The sequence below is a fragment of the Piliocolobus tephrosceles genome, chromosome 19, assembly GCF_002776525.5.
Source record: "Piliocolobus tephrosceles isolate RC106 chromosome 19, ASM277652v3, whole genome shotgun sequence".
Taxonomy (NCBI): domain Eukaryota; kingdom Metazoa; phylum Chordata; class Mammalia; order Primates; family Cercopithecidae; genus Piliocolobus; species Piliocolobus tephrosceles.
This window is the reverse complement of record NC_045452.1, coordinates 21,300,177-21,324,490: the sequence shown is the minus strand read 5'-3', so window position 1 is coordinate 21,324,490 and position 24,314 is coordinate 21,300,177. Positions and strand designations below refer to the sequence as shown.

At 53.1% G+C, this 24,314-nt stretch overlaps 3 protein-coding genes across 3 annotated transcripts; 1 reads left to right on the top strand and 2 right to left on the bottom strand.

Annotated features, from left to right (window-relative positions):
* The first annotated feature begins 2,151 nt into the window (after positions 1 to 2,151).
* RPS19BP1 (ribosomal protein S19 binding protein 1) lies at positions 2,152 to 5,868 on the top strand. The gene is made up of 4 exons (XM_023221944.2): positions 2,152 to 2,320; positions 2,484 to 2,612; positions 5,058 to 5,155; positions 5,347 to 5,868. The coding sequence occupies exons 1-4, from the start codon at positions 2,269 to 2,271 to the stop codon at positions 5,479 to 5,481; spliced, it is 414 nt and encodes a 137-aa protein (XP_023077712.1). The 5' UTR covers positions 2,152 to 2,268; the 3' UTR covers positions 5,482 to 5,868.
* A 6,658-nt stretch (positions 5,869 to 12,526) lies between these two features.
* Positions 12,527 to 14,964, bottom strand: ATF4 (activating transcription factor 4). The gene is made up of 3 exons (XM_023221945.1): positions 14,461 to 14,964; positions 13,541 to 13,858; positions 12,527 to 13,439 (listed from the first exon to the last, which is right to left on the bottom strand). Exons 2-3 carry the CDS (start codon positions 13,764 to 13,766, stop codon positions 12,613 to 12,615), a joined length of 1,053 nt encoding a protein of 350 aa, XP_023077713.1. The 5' UTR covers positions 13,767 to 13,858; positions 14,461 to 14,964; the 3' UTR covers positions 12,527 to 12,612.
* A 2,107-nt stretch (positions 14,965 to 17,071) lies between these two features.
* MIEF1 (mitochondrial elongation factor 1) lies at positions 17,072 to 24,290 on the bottom strand. Its single transcript, XM_026448478.2, has 4 exons — positions 23,799 to 24,290; positions 23,195 to 23,372; positions 22,727 to 22,989; positions 17,072 to 21,683 (listed from the first exon to the last, which is right to left on the bottom strand). The coding sequence occupies exons 1-4, from the start codon at positions 23,940 to 23,942 to the stop codon at positions 20,877 to 20,879; spliced, it is 1,392 nt and encodes a 463-aa protein (XP_026304263.1). The 5' UTR covers positions 23,943 to 24,290; the 3' UTR covers positions 17,072 to 20,876.
* Between the last annotated feature and the right edge of the window lie 24 nt (positions 24,291 to 24,314).

The window sequence follows — 24,314 nt, the reverse complement described above, 5'->3', positions numbered from 1 at the left end:
CGCCGCGCGAGAAAGCTGTCCTGCGTCGCCACCTAGTGGCAGAAATGCGCCCGGCCCCGCGGATGTGCCGATTCCTCCGCGGGAGGCTGGTTCAGCGCCTAGCCTGCCGTCCTGCCCGTGCCCGGCTGGGCTGCGGACGCTGCAGGGGTCTGCCCAGGACGTTGGCACACAGAGAACTCCTCCACCCGGGGGACCGTGGGCTGATCAGCCCAGATCGGGAGGAGGACAGAGCTTGGTCCTTTGCCCGCCTGAAAGAATGACTCGCTGCACATCCCACGACCTTCTGGGCCTCTCAACCCAGCGGCTCACTGGCGCCCCAAACTCAGCTCTCATCCACTCATTTCGTGCGTTTCTGTAACTCTTACCGTATTCCAAGCACTGTTCCAGGCGCTAGGGATATAACAATGAACCAAACAAAGATCCCTGCCTTGAGGAGCTTACAGCGGGATATGGGTGGGGAAATAGACAATACTTGATACACATAGTAAGACAACAATCCGGCTGTGTTAGAAGCAGGAAGGAGGCGTATGTCTGAACAATCACTGGGCTCCAGGCCCCCTACTCCCCTTAAGACAAAATCATGGAGTCTGAGGCCTTTGCGACCCTCCAGCCCAGCATGGCATCCTGAGGGGCCACTCGTGTGTCGCAGGGGATAGGTTCTCGCTACAGCGGTCTCCGCCTGGACCAATCCCCACTGCCCATACGTGGTCAGCTCCTCCTCACCCTCCAGGGGCCTACCTGACCCCATGGCTTGACAGGCCCCACCCAGCACCACAGCACTGCTCTCCCTGGTGGCTGTGGCAGGAGCGCCCCCACAAATCCTGCGGCCAGGCTGCCAGTCTTGATTCCCACCTCTGACTCCACCCTGGCCTCTCTGTGCTTGTTTCCTCGTCTGTAAAATGCAAAAGACAATTCCAACCTGGAAGGGTAGGGGGGATAAACGAGTTAACAAATGCAAAGCACGTAGAACAGCGCCTTGACCCTTGAGTTTGTGCTGGTTGGTATTATTACTATCTAGCTGATAGGGCTTAGACGGTGTGGTCTATCCCGGAGGACCAACTCCAGGTCCCACACTCTGTGCTGTCAGGTACACAGAAGGCCCTCAGAACCCGGCTGAGTGAACCCAGTGGTCCCTTCTGATTCACCGTTCACTTATTGCGTGTCTTCTGCATGCCAGGTGCTGGACTGCCAGCTGCAGATAGAGCAGCGAACAAACCAGGGCTCCTCCCCCAGGTAAGCAGTGTCACTTCTAGGCCAGAGGGGCTCAAACGTTTTGGTCTAAGAAGCTTCTTACATTTAAAACTTCAGAATCCCCTCACGCCTGTAATCCCAGCACTTTGGGAGGCCGAGGTGGGCGGATCACTTGAAGTCAAGAGTTCAAGACCTGCCTGGCCAACATGGCGAAACCCTGTCTCTACTAAAAATTTTTTAAAAAGAAAATTAGCCGGGCGTGGTGGCGGGTGCCCGTAATCTCAGTTCCTCGGGAGGCTAAGGCAAAAGAAGCGCTTGAAAAAAAAAAAAAACACAAACAAATAAAAGAAGCGCTTGAACCCGGGAGGCGGAAGTTGCAGTGAGCCGGCACTGCACTCCAGCCTGGGCGACAGAGCGAGATACCGTCTCAAAAAAATTTAAATTAAATTAAATAAATTTTAAAAATTCAGGATTCCAAAGAACTTTTGTATGTCGGCAATTGATATTTGCCATACTAGAAACTAAAGCAAAAAATTTACATATTCATCAATTCACTTAAAATAACAATAAACCCATTGCTTTGTAACATAACATATTTTGAGAAATAATTGTATTTTTCAAAACAAAAATATGTCTTTAATGTGTGGCTTACGGGAAGACAGCTGGATTTTCATACTGCACTCAACCTGTGCGATATCTTGCGCTGGTTGAAGTATACGAAAAACACTCCGCCCAGTCCCCAGCCTAGCCCGCCACGGAGCCGCGAGACCCGAGAGGATTGGCCAACCCGGTGGAGCTGGTTGCAGACGGCTTCCAGGGAAGGAGGGGCCTGAGCGCCAGGCGCCAGGTGGATTGGGATTGAATAACAAATATGTCCTTCTGCGCCTTAAACCCGCCTCCAGTTTCCGCCCCTTCTTCCGCTCAAGTATAAACCTCTAACGCATGCGTCCTAAGAAAGATCGGCACTTCCGCCCATCCCCTCCGGAACCCTCTGTTCCGGCTCGGATTTCCGCCGAGAAGGCTAGGACTGCCAGGTCGGAAGTAGTGTGAGGGTCGTGGGCGGAGCTAAGCGCAGCCATGTCCGCGGCTCTGCTGCGGCGGGGTCTGGAGCTGCTGGCGGCGTCCGAGGGTGAGGAGGGCTGGCCAGGGGACGTCCGGCGCGGGCAGAAGGATAGCAGTGGCTGCGGGCGGGAGCCCTGGATGGAAAACAATCCAGGCCGGGCTTAGCCCCAGTGGCATGGGAACACTGCGCACCATCCGACCTGGGTCCCTTCTTCTCTCTTCCCCTGTAGCCCCCCGGGACCCTCCAGGTCAGACCAAGCCGAGAGGGGCTTCGGTGAAACGGCCCCGGAAGACGAAGGCAATTCAGGCCCAGAAACTGCGGAACTCGGCCAAGGGAAAGGTGCCCAAGTCGGCACTGGGTAAGTTCGGGAAGGGGCTGAAAGCGCTGCCCCCGGTGCTGGGACCTGCGCCCCAGAGGAGGTGGCTCTTGAGGCAGGGTTTGAAGCGTCGGCCTGGTATTGTTAGACCTACTGTGTGCCAGGCGCGGAGCGGGCTCCTGGACATACGAAGGTGACAGAACACGCCACCGTCCTGGCCCTCATGGACTACGGCCCTAATGGGGAAAGAAGCATCAAAGAATATCAAACCCAGTGTATCATTGCTAAGTGCATTGAAGCCTATGAATTAAAAGATTACGGTACTCTGATGGGGACTTGGGCCAAGTCAGCCTTCTCTGAGGAAGCGACATTTCAGCCGAGAGCTGAAGGAGGTATAAGAGTGAGCTAGGTGAAAAGTAGGAAAATATTCTAGGAAGAATAGCATGTGCAAAGGTCCTGAGTTAGAAAGGAGGTTGTTGCCTTTGAGAATTTGAAAAAATAGAGGCTAGTAAAGGTGACCTAGTGAATAAGGATCAAAGATGGAGCATTTAAACACATTCACTAACAGTCTGTGCCAGGTGCTGATTCGAAGTGCTGTGCAAATGTCAGCTCGTTTGATCCTTACAGCAGCCCTTTGAGGTCGATACTACTATCACCCCCGTTTTACAGATTCAGAAAAAGGCACCCGCCCAGGTGGTACGGGTAGAAACCAGGCACTGTGTCCCAGAGTGCTGCTATTACCCACTCCATTCAAATGGGACATGCTGTGGCGTGGGCAGTGGCCATAGCAGCAGAGATAAGAGAATTTTGCAGGTGGAAGATACCTTAAAGAGGGGGCAGCAGAGAATTTCAGCCTTTAGAGGGGTTTTAGTGGTGAATTGGCTGTGAAGGTGGAGCCTAGTTTCTTGGGGGATGTGGTGTCACTTAACAGACATAAAGACTTTCGGAGGGGCTGGTGTGGGCAAGATGGTGATATTTTGACGTGTCGGGACGTGACAAGCTCCTGTGTCTGAATCCCTAGAGTCTGATGCATAAATATGTTAAGGTATTTGTTAAAAGAATTATGAATTCCAAGGAGGAAATACAACTTGAGCCAAAGTTTGGAGGCAGGAGAGCGAGACAGGTTTGAGGCCCAGCAATACTTGCCATGAAGCAAGAGTGTGGAGTGCCAGAGGTCATTCCTGTCTGTCCCAGCCCTTGTCTCACCGTCCTGTCCTGGGTGCTCACCCACCTCCCCTGTTAGATGGGAGCTCCTAAAGGCACACACCCCCTTGGGCTTGTCCGCAGCCCTGGTGTCCAGCACAGGTTTTGGGACATAGATGTTGAGTGAGAGGAATGGCAAGCCTTGCAGCCAATGGAAAGAACACCTCTGTGGCTGCCACCTTGCTCCAAGCTTCTTTGTCTCTTGCCTGGATTATTGCAGAAGCCTAGCCGGTCTCCTGCCTTCCACACGCCCCCCTCCCCCAGTAATCTTGTTCTCAACAGCAACCAAAGTGATCCTGTAAAATCAGAAGTCATTCTTTGTTTCTCCTCTGGGTGGCTCCCACTGTAGTCAGTAAAAGGTAGTGGTCTTAAAGGGTGCCTGACGAGGCCTACATGACCTACCCCCCCCACCAAACTTGGTCTCTTCCTGCTACCCACTTCCCCCACTCCAGCTGTTTTTTTGTTGTTGTTTTTGGGTTTTTTTGAGACAGTCTTGCTTTGTCACCCAGGCTGGAGTGCAGTGGTGCGGTCTCATCTCACTACAACCTCTTGCCTCCCGAGTTCAAACGATGCGCCTACCTCAGCCTCCCGAGTAGCTGGGATTACAGGTGCCCACCACCACACCCAGCTAGTTTTTTTTATTTCTAATACAGACGGGGTTTCACCATGTTGGCCAAGCTGGTCTCAAACTCCTGACCTCAGGTGACCTGCCTGCCTCAGCCTCCCAAAGTGCTGAATTACAGTTGTGAGCCACCGCACCCAGCCACTCCAGCTGTTTTGTGTTTTACAAACACATTTGACACATTTCTGCTTCAGGGCCTTTGCACTGGGTGTTCCTCTACCTAGACAAATACTCTCCCCCTGGATATCCACAGCTCTCTCCAAGTCATTTCAGTGAGACCTTCTCATTCCCTCCTATTTAAAATTGCACCTCCACCCTGGGAATTCCCCTTTTCTGTTTCCTATTTTGTTTTTCTCCGTGAAATACATGCACTTCTAAAATACTGGGTCGTTTGCCCTTCATCTCTCACTGAAGCGTAAGCTCCAGAGCGCTCCCTTGGTGAGTAGTATTCAGGACATGATTGTTGGAAAATGGGGGGGCCCAGAGCCTGGGGCTTTCAGCAGGACCTGTGTGGAGAATGCATTTGATGGAGAAGAGCCCAGCTGCTATAATAATCTGGGAAGGGGACGATGAAAGGTCTTTGGCAGGGCCATGGGCCAGGGACCGAGAATGCTTCCAAGGGGAGTGAATGTGAAATGGTGCCCCCTGCCTGCCACCCACAGACGAGTACCGGAAGCGAGAGTGTCGAGACCACCTCAGAGTAAACCTGAAGTTTCTGACCAGGACGAGAAGCACCGTGGCTGAGTCTGTGGGCCAGCAGGTTTGTTGAGGGGACTATGGGAAGGGACCTGGGAGGTGAGAGCAGAGGCTGTTCCCCTAGGACCCATGGCAGTCTCAGCCCTGAGCACAGGGTGGGAGGCTGGGCCAGCCCTGCCCTGCGCCGAACTCCCCCGTGACCTTTGCGGGCCTCCTCTGCTCTTGAAATGAGCAGAAGTCCCGCACCCTCCCCAGATTTTGCGCCAGAACCGCGGGCGCAAGGCTTGTGACCGGCCTGTGGCCAAGACTAAGAAGAAGAAGAAGGCCGAGGGCACCGTGTTCACCGAGGAGGACTTCCAGAAGTTCCAGCAGGAATACTTCGGCAGCTAGGCTCCCTGGAGGGCACGGTGAAGAGGCTTTCAATCCGGCCGCCTCCGTCCGACTCCTCTGCTGGCCCCAGGACCCGGCCGTGCTGCTTGGCCAGCAGATGGCGATGCAGGACCAGCCTGGCTTGAGGAAGCCGTGGAGCTGGAGCCAAGTGGTAGCTGGAATGGAGCTGGTGGGCCGAAAGTCCTGGGGAGGATATACACACAGACTGGAGCTGGCTTCCGCAGGCCTGGGCAGAGCGTCTGCACCTGCTGGAGAGGAACGTATGTTTTGTTTGCTTTCGCCCAGGCCTCTGGGCTGTTTGCTGTGGTTCCTGAGCCCTCGGGGACGGCATCTCCTGGAGTAGGAAGAAGGGTGGGCTTCCAAGTTGTAATAAATGCGAACCTAAGAGCTGTGTGTGCTGCTGATCTGCCCCACGGCGTGTCTCCCATCTCCTGTGGCACCAAAGCGCCACCCTGCCTTCCCCCATCTCCCAGCGTGCTTCTCAGCTCCGAGTCACAAGTCCTCCAGTCCAGCCCTGGCAGGCAGCCATCAGAACACCAGCCTCTGCTGCCCTACCCCAGGGGAGCCTCTTTCCTCTGGGGGTGGCCGCCATAGCTAAAAAGGTGACTCTTGAGGCAAAAAAAATAGCTGCTGGGAGGAGTTCTGGTGCAGGTGGCTAGGTCTGGCAGTGGGAGTGGTGCTGCTTCAGCCCACGCCCGGGGAGCGTGGAGTCTGCGGTGAGCGGAGCAGTTCACCAGGTGTGTGCCCTTTCCCGCTCAGGCTCTGGTGTGCAGCCAGGTGGGGTCAAATGCCTGTCTTAGTGGGGAGGGGACAGTAGAGGGGACTCAGGAGGTAACCTGAAGAAACGGTTTCACACTCAGGTGTGTGCCTGAGCTGAAGAATGGAGGGGAGGGGAGGCAGACGGGACCCAGCAGGCATGGGTTGGGATCAGGAGGTGAAGGACAGGCAGGTACTGAATGACTGTGTGAGTGAAGACCAGAGGTGGGGCCAGTGGAGGAGAGGTGAGAAGTCAGCCCAGGAGTCCATTCATCAGGGAGCCTCAGGGGAAGGGACCTGGGAGGCTTTCAGGCAGCTCCGTTTGTCTCCTGAACTCTTCCCTGCCCACCCCAGCCTAAGGGCTCCTTTGGTGTGGTGACTCCCATTGCTGCTGGTAAAGAGCATGGCATAGTCCCCTGAGGCTGGGTCTGATTGGGAGTGACAATCTGGCTCCCTGGGTTCCCTGATGACACTGCCTCGGGGCCCATTATTTGTAAGAGCATTTGCTCCCCCACTGCTGTGGGTGGTCTGTTCCCGATCTTTAACCGGTATTCCATCCTAAATGAAGACGTGATGGGGCCAGCAGTGGTCCCGTCTCCAAGTGACCTCCATCAGCAGGGGGAGGGGGAGGGAGTGTGCTGTGACCCCAAACCTTAGAGACCAGGGCCTCTTCCTGCCTGCTGGACTGTAATGACCCCACTGGGCAGAGAAACTCAGATATCCATGGAGACTCGTGCCCTTAATCTTTTAAGCAGCTTAACAAGAAGCCAATTCAGCCTCTAGCGCCTGGAAGAACAGGCTGACCATAGGCCCGGGGCCCCTTTCTATCAAGGACACGCCCACTGTTACATAATCGCCCAGGTGTTCTTCCTGCTCCCTCCCTGGGTTGAGTGCAGAGTGACAGGCACTGCCCCCCAAGGAGGATGGGAGCCAGGGTCCTGCTGCTTCCCTGCTTGTGAGCTTCCCAATAAATCTTACACTTATGCCAAGTAGCGCTATTGGGTGCCTGTCCATGTGCCCTCTGGGTGACGGTCATTTGTGTTTACCGCTGGCACTCTGGTCCAGTGGGGCAAGGACAGGACTGAGGAGTCTGCCTTTTAACTGTCACCCTGAGCAGTTCTGGTACAGGTGTCTGGAAGGCAGCAGGGAGCCGGGGTGACTGGGGCAGCACTGGAGGAGACAAGGTTTGTCCCCATGGGGGGCCAAGGAGGTGCTGACCATGACGGCCAGGACCTGGTGGCCAACAGGATCCAAATAAGAGGACATTGAGGCCAGATGTGGTGGCTCACACATGTAATCCCCACACTGTGGAAGGCTGAGGCAGGTGGATCACCTGAGGTCAGGAGTTCAAAACCAGCCTGGCCAACATGGCAAAACCCCATTTCTACCAAAAAATACAATAATTAGCCGGGCATGGTGGTGTGCACTCGTGGTCCCAGCTGCTTGCGGGGAAGAGGCCTGGGGTGGGAGGATCACTGGAGCCCGAGAGGCGGAGGCTGCAGTGAGCCAAGATGGCGTTACTGCACCTCAGCCTGGGTGACAGAGCAAGACTGTCCCAAAAAAACAGGAAACTGAGTTGTCACTTCAACCCAGGGCTGACAGGACAAAGCAGGAGGCCTTCCCCGGTCTAGACATCATGGATGGGTGTGAAAGCACCGGAAGCATTTGCGTCACAGGTGGTTTGGGGAAGCAGAGTTTGAGGAACCTACCCCATGCCCCACAGGAGGGCCCCAGCCATGGCTTCCTGTGTCTTCCAGTGTCTTCCACAGTGGGATGGGCTGCTCAAGCCCCCACACTCTGACCCTCTTTGCTACTAGAGGAGTTGGCCAAGGGGACCAGGCAGGAGTGGGCCAGGACTGCAACATGGGACTCTGCTGGGGCCCAGCTGCAGACTCAGAGCTTAGCCTGGGCAAAGGCCTCTGCCACAGGCAGTGGGACTGTGGCACTTGGTGTGTGCCCCGTTCTTTCCTGCCTGGCTGACTTTCATGGGGTGTTGTTCCCATTCTCTGTCCACAACTCTCCCCGCCCTTCAAAGCCCACCTGGGAGGCCCTGCTCTGTCTCCTGAAGCTGCCACTTTCTACTTGGTCTAAGTGTCCACCTTCAGTCCCCCAACTAGGCTGAGAGCCCCCACCCCACCCCACGGGCCACCTAGGCAAGGGTGGTTGGCACTTGGGTGTCACTGAGGGGACTTTTTTTTTGAGATGGAGCCTCACTTTGTCACCCACGTTGGAGTGCAGTGGCACTGCTCACTGCAACCTCTGCCTCCCGGGTTCAAGCGATTCTCCTGCCTCAGCTTCCCAAGTAGCTGGGATTACAGGCATGTGCCGCCACGCCCAGCTAATTTTTTTTATTTTCTATGTTTTTGAGACGGAGTCTTGCTCTGCCACCCAGGCTGGAGTGCAGTGACGCGATCTTGGCTCACTGCAAGCTCCGCCTCCCAGGTTCATGCCATTCTTCTGCCTCAGCCTCCCAAGTAGCTAGGACTACAGGTGCCCGCCACCATGCCCGGCTAATTTTTCATATTTTTAGCAGAGATGGAGTTTCACCATGTTAGCCAGGATGGTCTCGATCTCCTGACCTCCTGATCCACCCGCCTCAGCCTCCCTCCCAAAGTGCTGGGATTACAGGCATGAGCCCCCGCGCCCGGCCTCACCCTGCTAATTTTTTTTTTTTTTTTTTCTTTTTTTTTGAGATAGAGTCCCGCTCTGCCGCCCAGGCTGGAGTGCAGTGGCGCAATCTCGGCTCACTGCAAGCTCCACCTCCCGGGTTCACGCCATTCTCCTGCCTCAGCCTCCCGAGTAGCTGGGACTACAGGCGCCTGCCACTACGCCCGGCTAATTTTTTTTTTTGTATTTTTAGTAGAGACGGGGTTTCACTGTGTTAGCCAGAATGGTCTCGATCTCCTGACCTCGTGATCCACCCTCCTCGGCCTCCCAAAGCCAGGAACTTTTTATTTCTACCTGGCCTCTTTGAAATAAAATCATGCTCTTCCCCTGGTTTTCCCGATCTCAGGAAATGGGTCCTCCATCCTTTCTCTTGCTTGGGGGGATCCCCTCTCTTCACACCCACATCCTGGCTGCCTCTCCTTGCTGATCCCAGCCCAGTCCTGCTGAGCTGAGCCCTGTGACTCCCTGAGCACCCATCTTAAGGAGCATGCCCAGCATGTCCATGCCTGACCCAGCTGCTGTGTTACATCTGAATGTGACACATGTCACATTTTTTTCTTTTCAGGGTCCATCTGTCTCCTTTACCAGAAGCAAAGCTCCATGAGGGCAGGGATGTTTACTTGGCTCACTGCTGTAGCCAGCACCCAAACAGTGTAGTGCAGAGTGGGCACCCACTCAGGACTAGTTGTACAAAAGATGAAGGTGGTTCTCTGCTCTCCACAACCTACAGCCTTGTCCTAGACACAAAGCAGGAGAAAATGCTGAGAGTTGTCTGCTCCCGCCTGTGAGGTCCCTTCCTATCCCCCAGCCCCCGGCCCCTGGTCACTGGGTAAAGCCCAGCTCCACCTCTGACCTGGTCACCTAGGCTGGGCTGGCCAAGGCCTGGCAGGGACCATAAGTTGCCACATGCAGGGTGGTGGCTGGACATCAGCCTCACCTCCGCCCCTTCCTCCCGTACCCCTTATTGCGCTGGGCTCTCCAGAACAGACATCTGCCTAGCCAAATCCAGCTGGTTTGTCCAGGTCACTATCACTGCCTATACCAACTGCCCGTGGGCCAGTGTCCACCCCCACCCAGACTTCCCAAGGGGGTGCCTAAGTCTGGGTCTCAGCTGCATCAGTAAGAGGGGTGCAGTCATAAGACCCTCCTCACAGCCTCAGGAGGACTCAGAGCTCATCACTGGAAGGCGCCTAGAGCATCAGAGCTCTTTGAACATTTTCGCCGCAGTCATTTTTGCTATTTCCCAGGCACCGCTCTAGTCCTGGAAGTACCGGAATGAACAAGATAGCAAAATACCTGCTGCCATAGATTGACCTTATACTGTAGTTAGGGAATGGAGAACAGAAAGTGAATCTGTATACAGATAAACTCAATGGAGAAAAAAGTCACAAAAAAAACGGCAAGTGCGAGGCTCTGAGGCAGGACCAGGCTTGGCAGACAGATGGACAAAGGCCAGGAGCACAGTGAGCGGAGGAGGTGAGGTCAAGGAGAAGGGCAAAGCCACTGTGACCTGAGCTGGTGCCTTCTGGGTGTGGGAGGCCTTAGCTGCAGGGACCTGGGAAGGGCACAGCCCCAGCATCCTGGGTCCACACCACCAGCCTGCACTGCCCTTCTTGGTGCCTCAGTTTCTCGTCTGCCAAATGAGGGCCGACCCCCACTGGCACTAGATGACTCTGATGCTGTTGGCCACACCCTAATGCCTATTTAGTACCTGGATGTGGATGGAGGCCCATGGCCTTTGGAGAATTCTAGAATCTCAGCAGGAAAGACCTCAAAGAGCACCAGGTCCAAGACCCATGTGTGATGCCCACTTCCAGTGGTGCCTCGGGCAACTTCTCCACAAGCAGTTGCATGCATTCCATCAACAGTTGGTTCTCAGCTGACCGTCTATACTGGGCACCGGAAAGGTCATGTGGGCCCCACCATGCAGGTCATTACAGGCCATTTGTTTCCAGCTCAAGAGGCAAAATGAAGAGCCCAGACTGGAGCCCAAGTCCTAGGTTCAAATTCCAGCTCTACCTCTTGGCTCAAAATCCTCCTGGGTGAGCTGGGCGTGGTGGGTCACGCCTGTAATCCCAGCACTTTAAGAGGCCGAGACGGGCAGATCACCTGAAGTCAGGAGTTCGAGACCAGCCTGGCCAACACGACAAAGCCCCATCCCCACTAAAAATACAAAAATTAGCTGGGCATGGTGGCGGTCTGTAATGCCAGCTACTCGGGAGGTTGAGGCAGGAGAATCGCTTGAAACTGGGAGGCAGGGATTGCAGTGAGCCAAGATTGCACCACTGCACTCCAGCCTGGGTAATAGGCTCCATCTCTAAAAAGAAAAAAAAAAAAAAAAAGGCCAGGTGCAGTGGCTCATGTTTGTAATCCCAGCACTTCGGGAGGCCACAGTGGGTGGATCAGGAGGTCAGGGGTTCGAGACTAGCCTGGCCAACATGATGAAACCCCCGTCTCTACTAAAAATACAAAAATTAGCTGGGCATGGTAGTGAGAACCTGTAATCCCAGCTACTCGGGAGGCTGAGGCATGAGAATCGTTTGAATCCGGGAGTTGGAGGTTGTGGTGAGCCGAGATCGCACCACTGCACTCTACCCTGGGCAACAGGGAGAGACCCTGTCTTAAAAAAAAAAAAAAAAAAAAATCCTCCTGGGTGTGTCGTCTGCCTCCTGGGTGTGTTGCCAGGACTGGGTGAAACACACGTGCTGTGCTCAGTTACAGCAGTGCCTGGGCACACTCACCCTCACTCTCCCAGCCATTCCCCGGGCACACCCAGTGTACACCACCTTCCACAGAAGGAAAACTGATCCTTAAGGACACAAGAGGAAGGACAGACCTACCCAGGACGCGCTGATCCTTGCATTCAACCACTCATCCGCAACACAAAAGACATCGCCTGCCTGGAAAGGGGGCGAAGTCGCCCCGCCAGGAAGTCCGAAGCTGCGGTGAGGAGGCGTGGTTTCTGAGGGCTGATCCATCCTAGCATGACGCCGGGCCTTCTAGTTTAGGTAGCAACAGGAACAGCCTTCACAGGAACTGTCGCCTGTGTGCCCAGCTCTAGCCAGAACCTGTGCAGGATGTCATCCTTCCACCCCATAAGGAAAAACGGAGGCCAACCCTCAGCTCCTGTCCTGCTTCAGCATCAATTGCCAAAAAGAGCCATTTCTTTCTTCACAAAGACGCTTCTGCACAACTCTTCAGCCAACAAGTGAAACCTAATCTTGTGTGCTTATCTCAAGGACTGTGCAACCTTATCCAGGGTTTCAGGTGACAGCTATTGGCATGAAGCCCTCTTGAGTAAATAGGTGGAGGGCCAGGCTGTCCCTCCCTCCGAACTTCCCAGAGATCTCCAGCCTCTTCCCTACACAACCAGCGAACTCAGCTCCGGGTAAACGACCGAACTTGCTACAGCAGGCCAACTATCCGGCTCTATGGCCCCATGAAAGTCATCAGGCACCGTGGCTTACACCTAGCAGGGCGAGCAGATGCCACTCTGGGCACCCATCTTCAGCCCTGGACTGCCCGCCTCCCCAGATCTCACAAGAAATGTTATGACCAGTTTGGGATGGGTGGGTGGCACCTCACTCGGTTACTTTGCCAGTAAAGGAATTCACACAAGTACTTTCCCTACAAAATAATTTATTCCAACACACAGCAACAGCAAAGACTCTTATGTACAAGCACATTGACGCTCCTGACTACCCTCAACTAGGGGACCCTTTTCTTCCCCCTTGCCTTGCGGACCTCTTCTATCAAATCTTTCAGGTACTGGATCTCCTTGGCCAGGGAATCTGCCCTCTCTTTTAGGGCCTCATTCTTCTTTTCCAGCTCTTTGCACTCGCCAGTGAGAGCCTCCTGCTCCGCCCTCTTTTTCTGGCGGTACCTAGTGGCTGCTGTCTTGTTTTGCTCCATTTTTTTCAGCTTCTTATCCAGTTTCTCACCCTTTACTTTTGCTTCTACCATCTTCTCTCCAGGAGGGTCGTAAGGTTTGGGGTGGGCAGAGCCACAAAGAACACCTGGAGATGGGAAGCTCCTATTTGGAGAGCCCCTGGTAGAGGGGCTATGCTGAGGAGAGCCCAGATAGGACTCTGGGCTCATACAGATGCCACTATCATTATCTGAGGGGGTGTCTTCCTCCTTTATGCACAGAGGGATCATGGCAACATAAGCAGTGGAGTCTGGCTTCCTATCTCCTTCAGTGATATCTTCACTGCCCAACTCTAAACTAAAGGAATGATCTGGAGTGGAGGACAGGACCCCTGGGGAAAGGGGAAGAGGTTGCAAGAAGGTGAAGGGGGCAACCTGGTCGGGTTTTGTTAAACTTTCTGGGAGATGGCCAATTGGGTTCACCGTCTGGGGGGGCTCCTTGTTAGTCTCCTGGACTAAGGGGGCAAAGAGATCACACGTGTCATCCAACATGGTCAAAAGGTCATCTGGCATGGTTTCCAGGTCATCCATACCCAACAGGGCATCAAAGTCGAACTCCTTCAAATCCATTTTCTCCAACATCCAGTCTGTCCCGGAGAAGGCATCCTCTGCAAAAGATTTGAATGACAGGGCCAAGTAAGTCAGATACAAAGGTAGCAGGCCCCTAACTCTAGATCCCACCCAGACGATGTGGTGGTGGCCCACTCACCCTTGCCGTTGTTGGAGGGACTGACCAACCCCTCCACAGCCAGCCATTCGGAGGAGCCCGCCTTAGCCTTGTCGCTGGAGAACCCATGAGGTTTGAAGTGCTTGGCCACCTCCAGGTAGTCATCTAAGAGACCTAGGCTTTCTTCAGCCCCCAAACCCGACTGGTCGAAGGGGGACATCAAGTCCCCCACCAACACCTCGCTGCTCAGGAAGCTCATTTCGGTCATGTTGCGGTGCTTTGCTGGAATCGAGGAATGTGCTTAATTCGAAGATGTCTTTGTCGGTTACAGCAACGCTGCTGCTGAATGCCGTGAGAAGCCTGAATGGGAATCAGAAGCCAACTCCCATTAGAGGTTAGCTGGTCTGAGAATCTCATCTTTCCACTTACCAGACGGGACTTCTCTAGAACAGCCATCTAGAAAGTCGGCAACGGGGCGGTTGTATCCGCCCCTCCCTGCTGCGGCTCAGGTTCCACAAAATGGACGCTCACGGAGACCAGGCGATTCTTCCACCGGCCACCAAGAGGAAGGCGCTCTGTCCCCGCGTCCAAATACGGCCAGGGCGGCCGCGCCCCGCCCACCGCCCGCCCTTGACTCACGCCCGCGCCACCGCCCTGCCGCCGCCATCTTGGTTCCTGCCACGTTCCGCGGGGGGGAAAGCCGAGACCCCTGGGACCCTTGGGGGGCTCGGGGTCCGAGGGCGGTAGGGCCCCTGTGGAAGCAGTCCTGGCACATGAATGCGCTTTCCCGATCCCGGGCACGCGAGCGTCTCGGGGACACCCAAGCAAAGACCACGCGTCCCAGGCGCTCGTAAAATCGCTTCCTGCTTGGCGGCACCGCCCCGGCCCCAGGTCGCACCCCACAAACCCAAAACCTGTGCGGGCCCAGGGAGCACAGCTGGACGACCCGCCCTGGTACTCACGCCATGGCTTAAGCCGCTGGGGGTGGTGCCGCTGCAGAGCCTGGTGCTGCTGCCGCCGCTGCAAAGGCCAATGCTGCCGCAGGCACTGCTGCCCCTAATACGCCATGGTGGCCGTGGACCCTGCGGGCGGGGAGGAGGGAAGGCGCGCACGTGAGAACGAAACTACATCTGTAGGCGGACGAAACAGAAATGGCCGCAGCGGCTGCCCGCTGGCCCTTTATAGACTTCGTCTCTAAGGGGACGCAGCACAGACGCATCCTTCCGCCACGGCCACGTGACCGTCTCCTCCCGCCCGCTCGCTTCCCTCCCTTTGACGCCCCAACCGTTTATGCCCAGCGAGTAGCTGTGACGAGAAAAGGTGTTTGTTCTTATGACCTCACGAAACGAGAGAGGTGCACTACTTTACTAGACTTCTATGATCAGAGTCCGTTCTTTCCTTCGCCGCCGGAGCGCGGAGTGATCTACCAGACACGCCTCGCTTCCGGTGTCGGCGCGGTGGGCGGGGAGAGGTCGTTTTCCGGCGGAGAGTTTTTATTGTGAAGGCCGAGGACGCCAGGTTATCGCGCGAGGTAAGGGCGAAGAGCGCGCGTCAAGCTGATTGGCCCAGGCACGGTGAGTCATATATAGCTCGAGCTCTTATTGGCTCAGGGCCCCAGGTGGGCGGCTGCTGGCAGAGGGATCCCGGAGTCCGCGTGGGAAGAGTCGTGGTCTCCAGTCTCTGCCAGGCCTCAGCCCGGCCAGCCTGCTGGCCAGCTACAATCGCGCTGGCTCCTGCCCCCAGGAGACCTTAGGCTAGCGCACCGCATAGTGGCCTCAGGGCCCAGCCTGTGCGGTCGGGTCCCACTGCCCTCAGTGGAGGTCCGCCACTGGCTGCCCCGCCGCCACTCCCAGCCTGCGCGTCTTTCGGTTGCGGGTGCTGATTTCTGGCCTGCGGAAACGGGGGGGTTACCTGTTCCAAGCCTGAGTTTTCCAGAGGAGCCATTCATAGCCGACACGGTGTTGCTGCCCCCGGGAGGTTGAAGGGGTCTCGAGAGGGCGCCCCGGGCCTGCCCACCTACACCCAAAGGCCGGCTGAGTCTTCATGGCTCCTCCTAAACTCTGGAAAGGAGCCGGGAAGATGCGCCGTCCTGTCGCCCAACCTGGGTTTTTACAATTCTCATCCAGCTCAAGTGCGAGGCTGCCACAGAATAGCATCATAGGGGAACTTCTGGTGTCCGAAGATTGCGTTCCCCTAAGAACAGGATTTTCTTCGCTGCCGTCTCCCTGGGGTAGTTTCGATTCACTCCGGGTTCTGAACTCCCCGGCCTAACCCGCTTTTCAGTGGTCATACCCATGGCCCTGGGAGGAGAGGCGCTTGGGAACCCACGGCCACTTGCTCGGGGTTGTGCGTTGGGAAGGGGTAGTCTGTCTTAAGAATACAGGAAACCTCCGCATCGTCCTCAGGCCCCTCCTGTCAGGCCCTGTGAAGTGGAAACTGAGTTTCCGCCTCCATTTCACCGGGCCACACAAGTATTTCTATGATCGCTGTGATATCAAACAACCAGGAAAGCACTGCTCTAAATAACCACAGGCCATCTGCTGTGCTCATTCAACCTCGCCCACAAGTCCTTTCCAATGGTAAACCGAGGCCCAATGGGATGAAGCTTCCTGCTCAAAGTCGCACAGCTCCCAGTGGAGGGAGTATAGAGTAGGAGTTAGAAGACAGATTTTGGGGAGCTCACCCAAAAGAATCCTGGCTGGGACATTTTGGCTAAGTGACTTATCCTCTTTGAGCCTCGGTTTCCTCATTTGTAAAATGAGACTACTGATGAGTATCCTTGCCCCATGAAGTGAGGTCATGCATGTAAAGCACTTAGCACAGCGCCTGGTACATGTAAGCACCCAATAGTAGTTGCTATTGCTGCTACCCTTCATAGAACTCAGGTCTCCTGACCCTGACCTGTGCCACTGTCCACATCCTCCTGCTGCCTCAGAGGACTCTTAACTATTATTTAGTGAAATGAAACCAACAACTTTAAAACTGGTATACAGGTATACACAAGGCATAATGGATGCTGGAATAAAAGCATGGTTTTTCTTTCTCCTTGGGGAATCATGAGTGTTGAGATATACAGAATTGGTGCCAGGAGCAGTGGCTCCAGCCTGTAGTCCCAGCTACTCAGGCAGAGGTGGGAGGATTGCTTGAGCCCAGGAATTCCAAGCTGCAGGGAGCTGTAATCACAACACTGCAACTCAGCCTGGGCAACAGGGCAAGACCCTGTCTTAATAATAATAAATACAGGAGTTGTCTAGCCTTTCCATGCAAAGGCAATAAGAATCCCTGAGCCATTAGCCATGTCTTCCAAAGGCCGAACAAGGGACCCACAGGACGTGTTCTCCTTTTGCTATAGACAGTACCTCCTGACAGATGATGGAGCAAATGGTTGAGTACTAAAGTAACACTGCCCCAGTTTTGACACTGAAAAGGTCAAGAATGACTCCCGTGGCAGCCTGTCCCATCCATTCTTCTATAGAGACCTAGTTCAAACACTTCAAAGGTTACTCTAGCTGAAAATGGAGACCCAGTACCACTCCCACAGGAAGATGTTTCATGCAACACACACAAGTCAACGCTGGTGGAAAGGAGACTTTTATTTTCTTCTTCCTATGCTATCGAAGGACATTGTGTTCCCCAGTTTTATTTCCTCCCGCAAGGAGAAAAAGGACAGCAGCTCTCTGGGTCTCAGGGCTAGGCTGCCCCTACTTACACAGACCTAACCAAGACAGTACAGAAAGATTGGTGACTGATTCCCAATCTACCAGCTAACACATCCACCACCTGATGGGCAGGCAAGTGACTAGAAGGCAAGTTGTGGACTTGGCCTCAGGGACCAATAATTAAAGACTACAAGGTGATCCAAATGTAAAGGTAAACACTTAGTGTGCAGCTGACCATGGAACCCACATCTCTGGTATTCTGGCCACTTAATAATAAGTGGCATCTACAAGGGCTGGAGCCTCCCAGCCTGGTGCAGGGGTCAGCTCTATCCTAAATCTCCTTGGCCTTGAGCTTCAGACAAAAGGGCAGAGTTCTAACAAATCCTGTGACAGCACAAGTTGTCAGCCAAGTCAGAGTCCCAAGGAAGTACCATGGCACAGAGCTCTGCACACTCGTAGTCTGTATTTACAGAATCCCACCTTCGGGGCCTCTCCTGGGTCCTTCCATCCTGAAGCTGATTCCCCTTCAAGACTATCTGAACTCTCACCTTGAGTGGAGTGCAGGGAGCACAGTCAGCGAATGTGGAATATGGACAGGTGCCTCCACCGGCCGGGACCCAGGAGACTGTGGGCCTCCGCAATGCTTTCTTTAAACTTAAGCTTCAACATTTATTTAAATAAAACTTTAAAACTCACAACCAAGCATGTAAAGAAAAATACTGCCATCTTGAACTCATTTTTTAGGAAGGGCAACAAAGGAGAACAAAAATAAACTCTGGAATTTATTAGGTTTAAGATAATGAGTGCATTTTTTAAGTGTTAGGTTAAGTATAAGGTTTGCTAACCTTGATGGCACACACACAAAAATCTCTAGATGGAGAAGGAGAAGATGCTATTACTTCAGGCAAAAGTAAGAGTTACTGAACGGGAAGGCAGAGTAGTGGGGAAAATTACTCATCTTTTCCCAAAGATTTAAAAAAGGGGGCAGGTGCAGAATGTCCTCTTCTATCCAAAAATCTCAAAGCAAGTGCCTATGTTCCACATTGATGAAGAAGAAGATGGCAGCAAAAAGAATGGCTTGCCCAGTCATGGTCAGCAAACCCACCAGGACCAAGGCCGAGAGTTCACACTGCTCCTAGTTCTGAGGACTTAAGAAGTTCTTGCTTGTAAAATGACAGTTACTTACGGTTTTGTCAAACAGTTAAAAGAGATGCTCTTTAAGAAGAATGATAAACTCATTTGCCTTCCTCAAGTGACAATTACACTAAAATAACTTGGAACTCTTAAAATCTTATCTTTTTTAAGCTCTCCTTCCAATTTTTATTTTTTTAAATTTTTTGAAACAGGGGCTCACTCTGTCACCCAGGCTGGAGTGCAGTGGTGTGATCTCAGCTCACTGCAACCTCCACTCTCTAGGTTTAAGTGATTCTCCTGCCTCAGCCTCCCGAGTACCTGGGATTACAGGCGCCTGCTACCACGCCCAGCTTATTTTTATCTTTTTGGTAGAGATGGGGTTTCACCATGTCGGCCAGGCTGTTCTCAAACTCCTGACCTCAAGTGATCCACCCGCCTTAGCCTCCCAGTGCTGGGATTACAAGGGTGAATCACCGCGCCCAGCCTCCTTCCAATGTTTTATGTGAAATTTGGTCAGAGATGCAAGGTTGTGAAAACTTAAAATTTTTTAATACTCATGGCAGGGAAACCAAATCCTTTATCTCAGTGAAGAATAATCTATACTTTTGCAACACTCTATCAATCCTCTCCTCTCCCTTCCCTGTAATGGATACCCAAAAGGTACACTGGAACCCTCACTGTTAGGCTCTACCCCATACCTTCTAGATTCATCCAGGATGGTACTCAGGCATGTAGATTTTTTTTTTTTAACCTCTCATTTGAGTCTTACCAACAGACAGGTTGATAAGCTCTCTCAAGATTCTCAGCTTTATCGTTTTTTGTTCCCTCTTAATACTTTTATGCAAATGAAATTGAAACCACCGTAAGAAATCCTTGTTAAGGGGAAAAGAGGCAAAAAGACCTCTAAATATAGTCAAGGTTAAGACTAGTTGTCAACTTCCTAATCTGTGACAAAAGAGGGGCAGGAATCTCTACCCTAAATTGCTGCTGAGGTATCAATGCTAAAGAGTTATTTCCTGTTACTATCATTGGAAAGGAATGAGACAGCTGCAGAGAGCTTCACCAGAACCTCACTGACGGAGAGGTAGTCATCGAAAAAATGAGACAACTTGACGGGAGGAAAACAAAATACTGAATAGGCAGATGAGAAACAGAATTATCATCAGAGTCTTGCCACAAACAGGGAAAAACACAAACCAAGACGACACATGGACATGGTGGATTAAACATTCCTCCCCACCTTTAGGATACATTTACATTGCAATAAATACTGCAATCTCAGCAGCGGGAAACAATGAGGAACATAGGAAATGCCCACCTCCTCCCCTCTGTCTTATCTGTGTGCTCTCTTCCTTGGTAGCACCGATCTCCCCGGGTGCTGGGTGAGAAACACAGGACAGGGGAAAGAGGTCTGTGCATGCTCACTTGCCCTCTGGCCATACCCCGAGCGCTCAGCAAACACCCCTCTCATGTTCCTATGGCAGACACTGGAGGATGAAGGGCTGGCTGTTGGGTCTGTTCTTGCCTAAGGCCACATCCTAGAAAAGCAGGGCCTGTCTGGGGAGAAAACATGGCCACCAAACCCCAACTAGTGACGGGATTTTCCAACTGACATTCAGTCGCCTGTGTACCTCCCTCATGCTCAACTGATGGCTAAGGCTGCATTCCTTCAAGGCCTTGTCCTGACTGGCAATAAAATAAGGAAAAGGGGTGAAAACCAGCATTCATGATGAGGTGGTGTCCTGGCAGCCCCCATCCTTATCTGTCTGACCCCTGCAGCCACAGATGAGGAGCAGACACTGGGCACACAAACCCTCCACTAGGCCCTTAACTAGCTCTGGTTCCCTACTCTGCACTTCTGCTGATAGCCACCCAGAAATTCAATCTGCAAACAACTTAGAATCCAGCTTGTCCTGTGGGGATCACTAACAGTGTTTCCGTGAGAGGCGTTTTCAGCATTTAGGAATGGGTCAGGAGGTGGCGGGGAGGGCGAACTCTACTCCAGGAACCGGGGTCAAGGCCAGCTCTTCTACCAGCCTCACTCCCAGAAACCCTAAATACTGTCCCAGCACTCACTCTGTAGAGTTCAGCTTTGAAACGTGCTATCACAGCTCTTCAGTGGCATTCAACTAAAAGGCAACATCTTAATTAGGCAGATATGCTCCAGGGACAAGAGCAAAACAGAAGGCATGAACAAGAGAGGAAAAAATAGAAAAGATACTGAATAGGAAGAGGCAAACAGGCAAGGCAGACCAGACAGAGGCAGCAAACATGGGCCGAAATGCAAAACACCAAGTGGTCCATCAGCTCAGGCCAGCACACCACCTTCTCAATTCATTCCCGAAAAATTAGCCTGGAGCCAGGGGGAGCAAGGAGCACAGTGATTGGTAACAAAAATAGGAAGAGCTGGGTAAGAAAATAGGAGATGGAAGAGATGTCATTCTAATCAGCATGAAGTGACCAGGTTGATGATCAGCAAGACAGCAGGCACCAGGAACCCTGTGAGGCACCAACTACGTAGCCAAGTGTATCTAACGGAAAATCCAAGGCCTGACCACCAACACCCGCTTTGGCCTTCACCTGCCCTACGTCTGCAGCAGCACCTCTGGCTCGGACAATGAGCAATACAGAGTGTATCCTAATTCATCTATTTCCTCAGGGGTAAGCTCTGCAAATAAGTTCACCTTGGGGTTTAGAGCACTGGGCAGGATTCCAGCCTCTAGGTAGCTGATAAGTCCCCTCAGGGCCTGCAGGAAACGGTCGGCCAGCATATCTGGAGACCAGTCAGCCTCCTCCTGGGCCAAGAGGAGGATGACATTGGTTAGCTGGCTGGCAGTGAGGTGGCCCAGAGACGGGGTGGACTTGCATATGGCCTTGAGGATCTTGAGGCACAGAGATCGGCAGCCCGAGTCAGCCTGGTCCAGAGCCCGCAGGCGTGCCGTCTCTGCGGGACGCAGGCTCAGCCGCCACAGGTTGTCATACTGGGCTAGCCGGTGTGGTTTGGCCACCAAGACTGTGTCACCGAGGGTCACTGATGGCAGGAAGTCAATGAAGAGATGTTTGTCACGCTCGTACTGTACCTCCAATGTGAGGGCCTCTGGGGGTGGTGCCGGCCGGATCACATAGTCCAAGAGGGACCCTATGGCTGGCCAATTGATGGAGCCAGCCACCACCTTCTCAAATGTATCTGTGACTGTCTTTGGGGAGAGGTAGCCCCCTACTACACAGCGGTCCCAGTAACTGCTCCCACGAGGAAAGTACTCTGGATTCTCACGACGAACCAGGAAGAAGCCAGGAACATTCATGATGGTGTCTTCACCAGGAATACACGACCACAGGTTCTGCTCCAGCACAAGGGGCACAATCAGCTGGATGTGGTCAGCTGCCACCACCTGTCACAGCAGAATTTAAAACATTTGGAGGGTTTACTCTGTTCAAAAGACACGTTTCCTCCAACACGGTTCCCACCATCTTACATTCCCCCAGCAAGAATGGGAACTCTAGGCCGGGCGCAGTGGCTCACGCCTGTAATCCCAGCACTGTGGGAGGCCGAGGCGGCCAGCTCACTTGAGGTCAGGAGTTCGAGACCAGCCTAGCCAACATGGTGAAACCCCATCTCTACTAAAAATACAAAAAAATTAGCCGGGCATTGTGGCGGGTGCCTGTAGTCCCAGCTACTCGGGAAGCTGAGGCAGGAGAACTGCTTGAACGCAGGAGGCGGAGGTTGCAGTGAGCCAAGATCGTGCCACTGTACTCCAGCCTGGGCAATAGAACAAGAATCTATCTGGGAAAAAAAAAAGAATTCTTTCATGTCACCATATCAATCTACACAGACTGAGAAAACTAGAAAGGAGAGATGGATACAAGAATATAGGAAGGAGGAGGCCTCTTATAGCTTCTTAAAAGTTGTAAGTAGGACTAAAACATGAGAAAGGATTAAAGACACAAGAAGAAAGAATAACATGCCAGGTGTGGTGGCTCACATCTGTAATCCCAGCATTTTGGGAGGCCAAGGCAGGTGGATCACCTGAGGTCAGGAGTTCGAGACCAGCCTGGCCAACATGGCAAAACCCTATCTCTACTAAAAATACAAAAAAATTAGCCGGGAGTGATGGCACACACCTGTAATCCCAGTTACTCAGAAGGCTGAGGCAGGAGAATCGCTTGAACTCGGGAGGCGGAGCTTGCAGTGAGTCGAGATCACGCCACTGCACCACTCCAGCCTGGGCGACAGAGCGAGACTCCATCTCAAAAACAAAACCAAACAAAACAAAACAAGAATAACAAGTATGGCTCTCCAAATGCTGCTGCAGTACACAGGATTCGGAAGCTGTAAGACCTCAGTCTTTCTAGCAAGCCTGGACACTGATGTGTGCCAACAACACTACTGTGCTTAGCACCCAAACCCCACCCACCATGAGAACCACCTTGTTACCTGCAGGTCATCATAGAGGCTGCCACTCAAGTACATGTCCCGAAGCGGCATGTCAGGCAACTTCGCCCGCAGGAAGCTCCGGAGCTCAGCACATATGTCCACAGCAGCTTGCTTGGCCCGAGCCTGCTCTCCAGCAGGGATGGCTGCCCGGTTCCGGTAGTAAGTAAGAAGTTTCTCCTGCAGGGACATGCGGAGTCGTGACTTCTTCAAGTCTACCTGGCCCTTCCTGGCCACTGGCTTGGGCCGGGGCGGGCAGAATGTATCTGCCAAGGCAAGAAAGAGAGGCACGTGAGCTCTGCCCATGCCTGCTCGGTCCACAGCTGCCTCAGCCCCAGAAAGAAGGGCCTGGCATGGAGGGCAAGTGCTGGCACAGTGCCTGGCACAGATGTGCTCAGGAAACATCTGCTGAGTGCAGGAGTGGTACTGCAAGTCCAGAGAGGTCCCAGGAGGGGCAGCAGCCCTTCTCACCTGTGTCGAAGGCAGAGGAGTCTGTGGGAAGGGTCTGCAGGGACCGGCTCAGGCCCGTCTTCATGTCCCTGTTCAGCAGTCGGGGGGAGCCCATCCAGTTTGGTTCTTCCCAGCTCCTTTTCCCCGAATGGCTCAGGCGGGTGGGGCTAGTAGGGGCACTGATCGCCCGATCGTACATCTGAAATAGCAGAGAGGACACAGGACATAAACCTGCCCTCTTTCCCTATTTCTTTCCAATTTACTTCCTCTCCAGAAGCTCTGTCCTAGTAAGTTCAACTACTATCTTTTAGTAATTTTGTTTTTATTCTAGATTATAGAATACTTTGCTCCATGCAGAAAATCTCAGGGAAGACTAAATAAGACATAGATAATCCATATGTCATGACCCAGAGAAAACTGTTTGTAATATCTGGTATGTTTCTTTCTAGATGCATGTAATGAAGACCACTCTACACGTACTTTTGAAACCTGTTTTTTTCACTTAACATCATTGCGATCATTTCCTCCTATTACTAGAACGCTTCGACATTTTCTTTCTATAAAATGTTACATCTTATGACCATACCACTACATCCCACCCCTGGCCCTGGCTGCATGCACTTACCCGCTTAACTGCCAGCGTGGCGATGCCCAGCATGGCCGCTCCACCCACCCCCAGCACCAGCCGGGCATTGGAGAGCACAAAGTCAATGGCTGTGCCAATGCCATTGTCATCCTTCTTGCCTTTGCGCTCACCAGCGCCTGCCATTGCTCATCTGAGAATGAAGATAGAACACGGCCATAAGTACTGGGACCCCAAGAACCTCCCTCCCCCAACAAGCCAAACCCCAACAAATACAAGGTACTCTGTGAGTTCCAGCAACCCAAATCCTCTTGCCTCCAGCACTGTACACTTTAGGGTCTAGAAGGAGCTACAATGTCCCGTGATAGATCAGGATGGAAGGAGGAGGGACGGATCCTGGGTACTGTAGGAAAACCTTCCCCAAGCTAGTGAGATTAAGAAAGCATTAAGCTCAGTGTCATTCCTTTTTTTATATTACAATGAAGTACCCCACCATGCAAAACAACCCTCTCTCTACTCCTTCACAATGTTATAAGGCAGGTCTCTCTACCCCTTCAC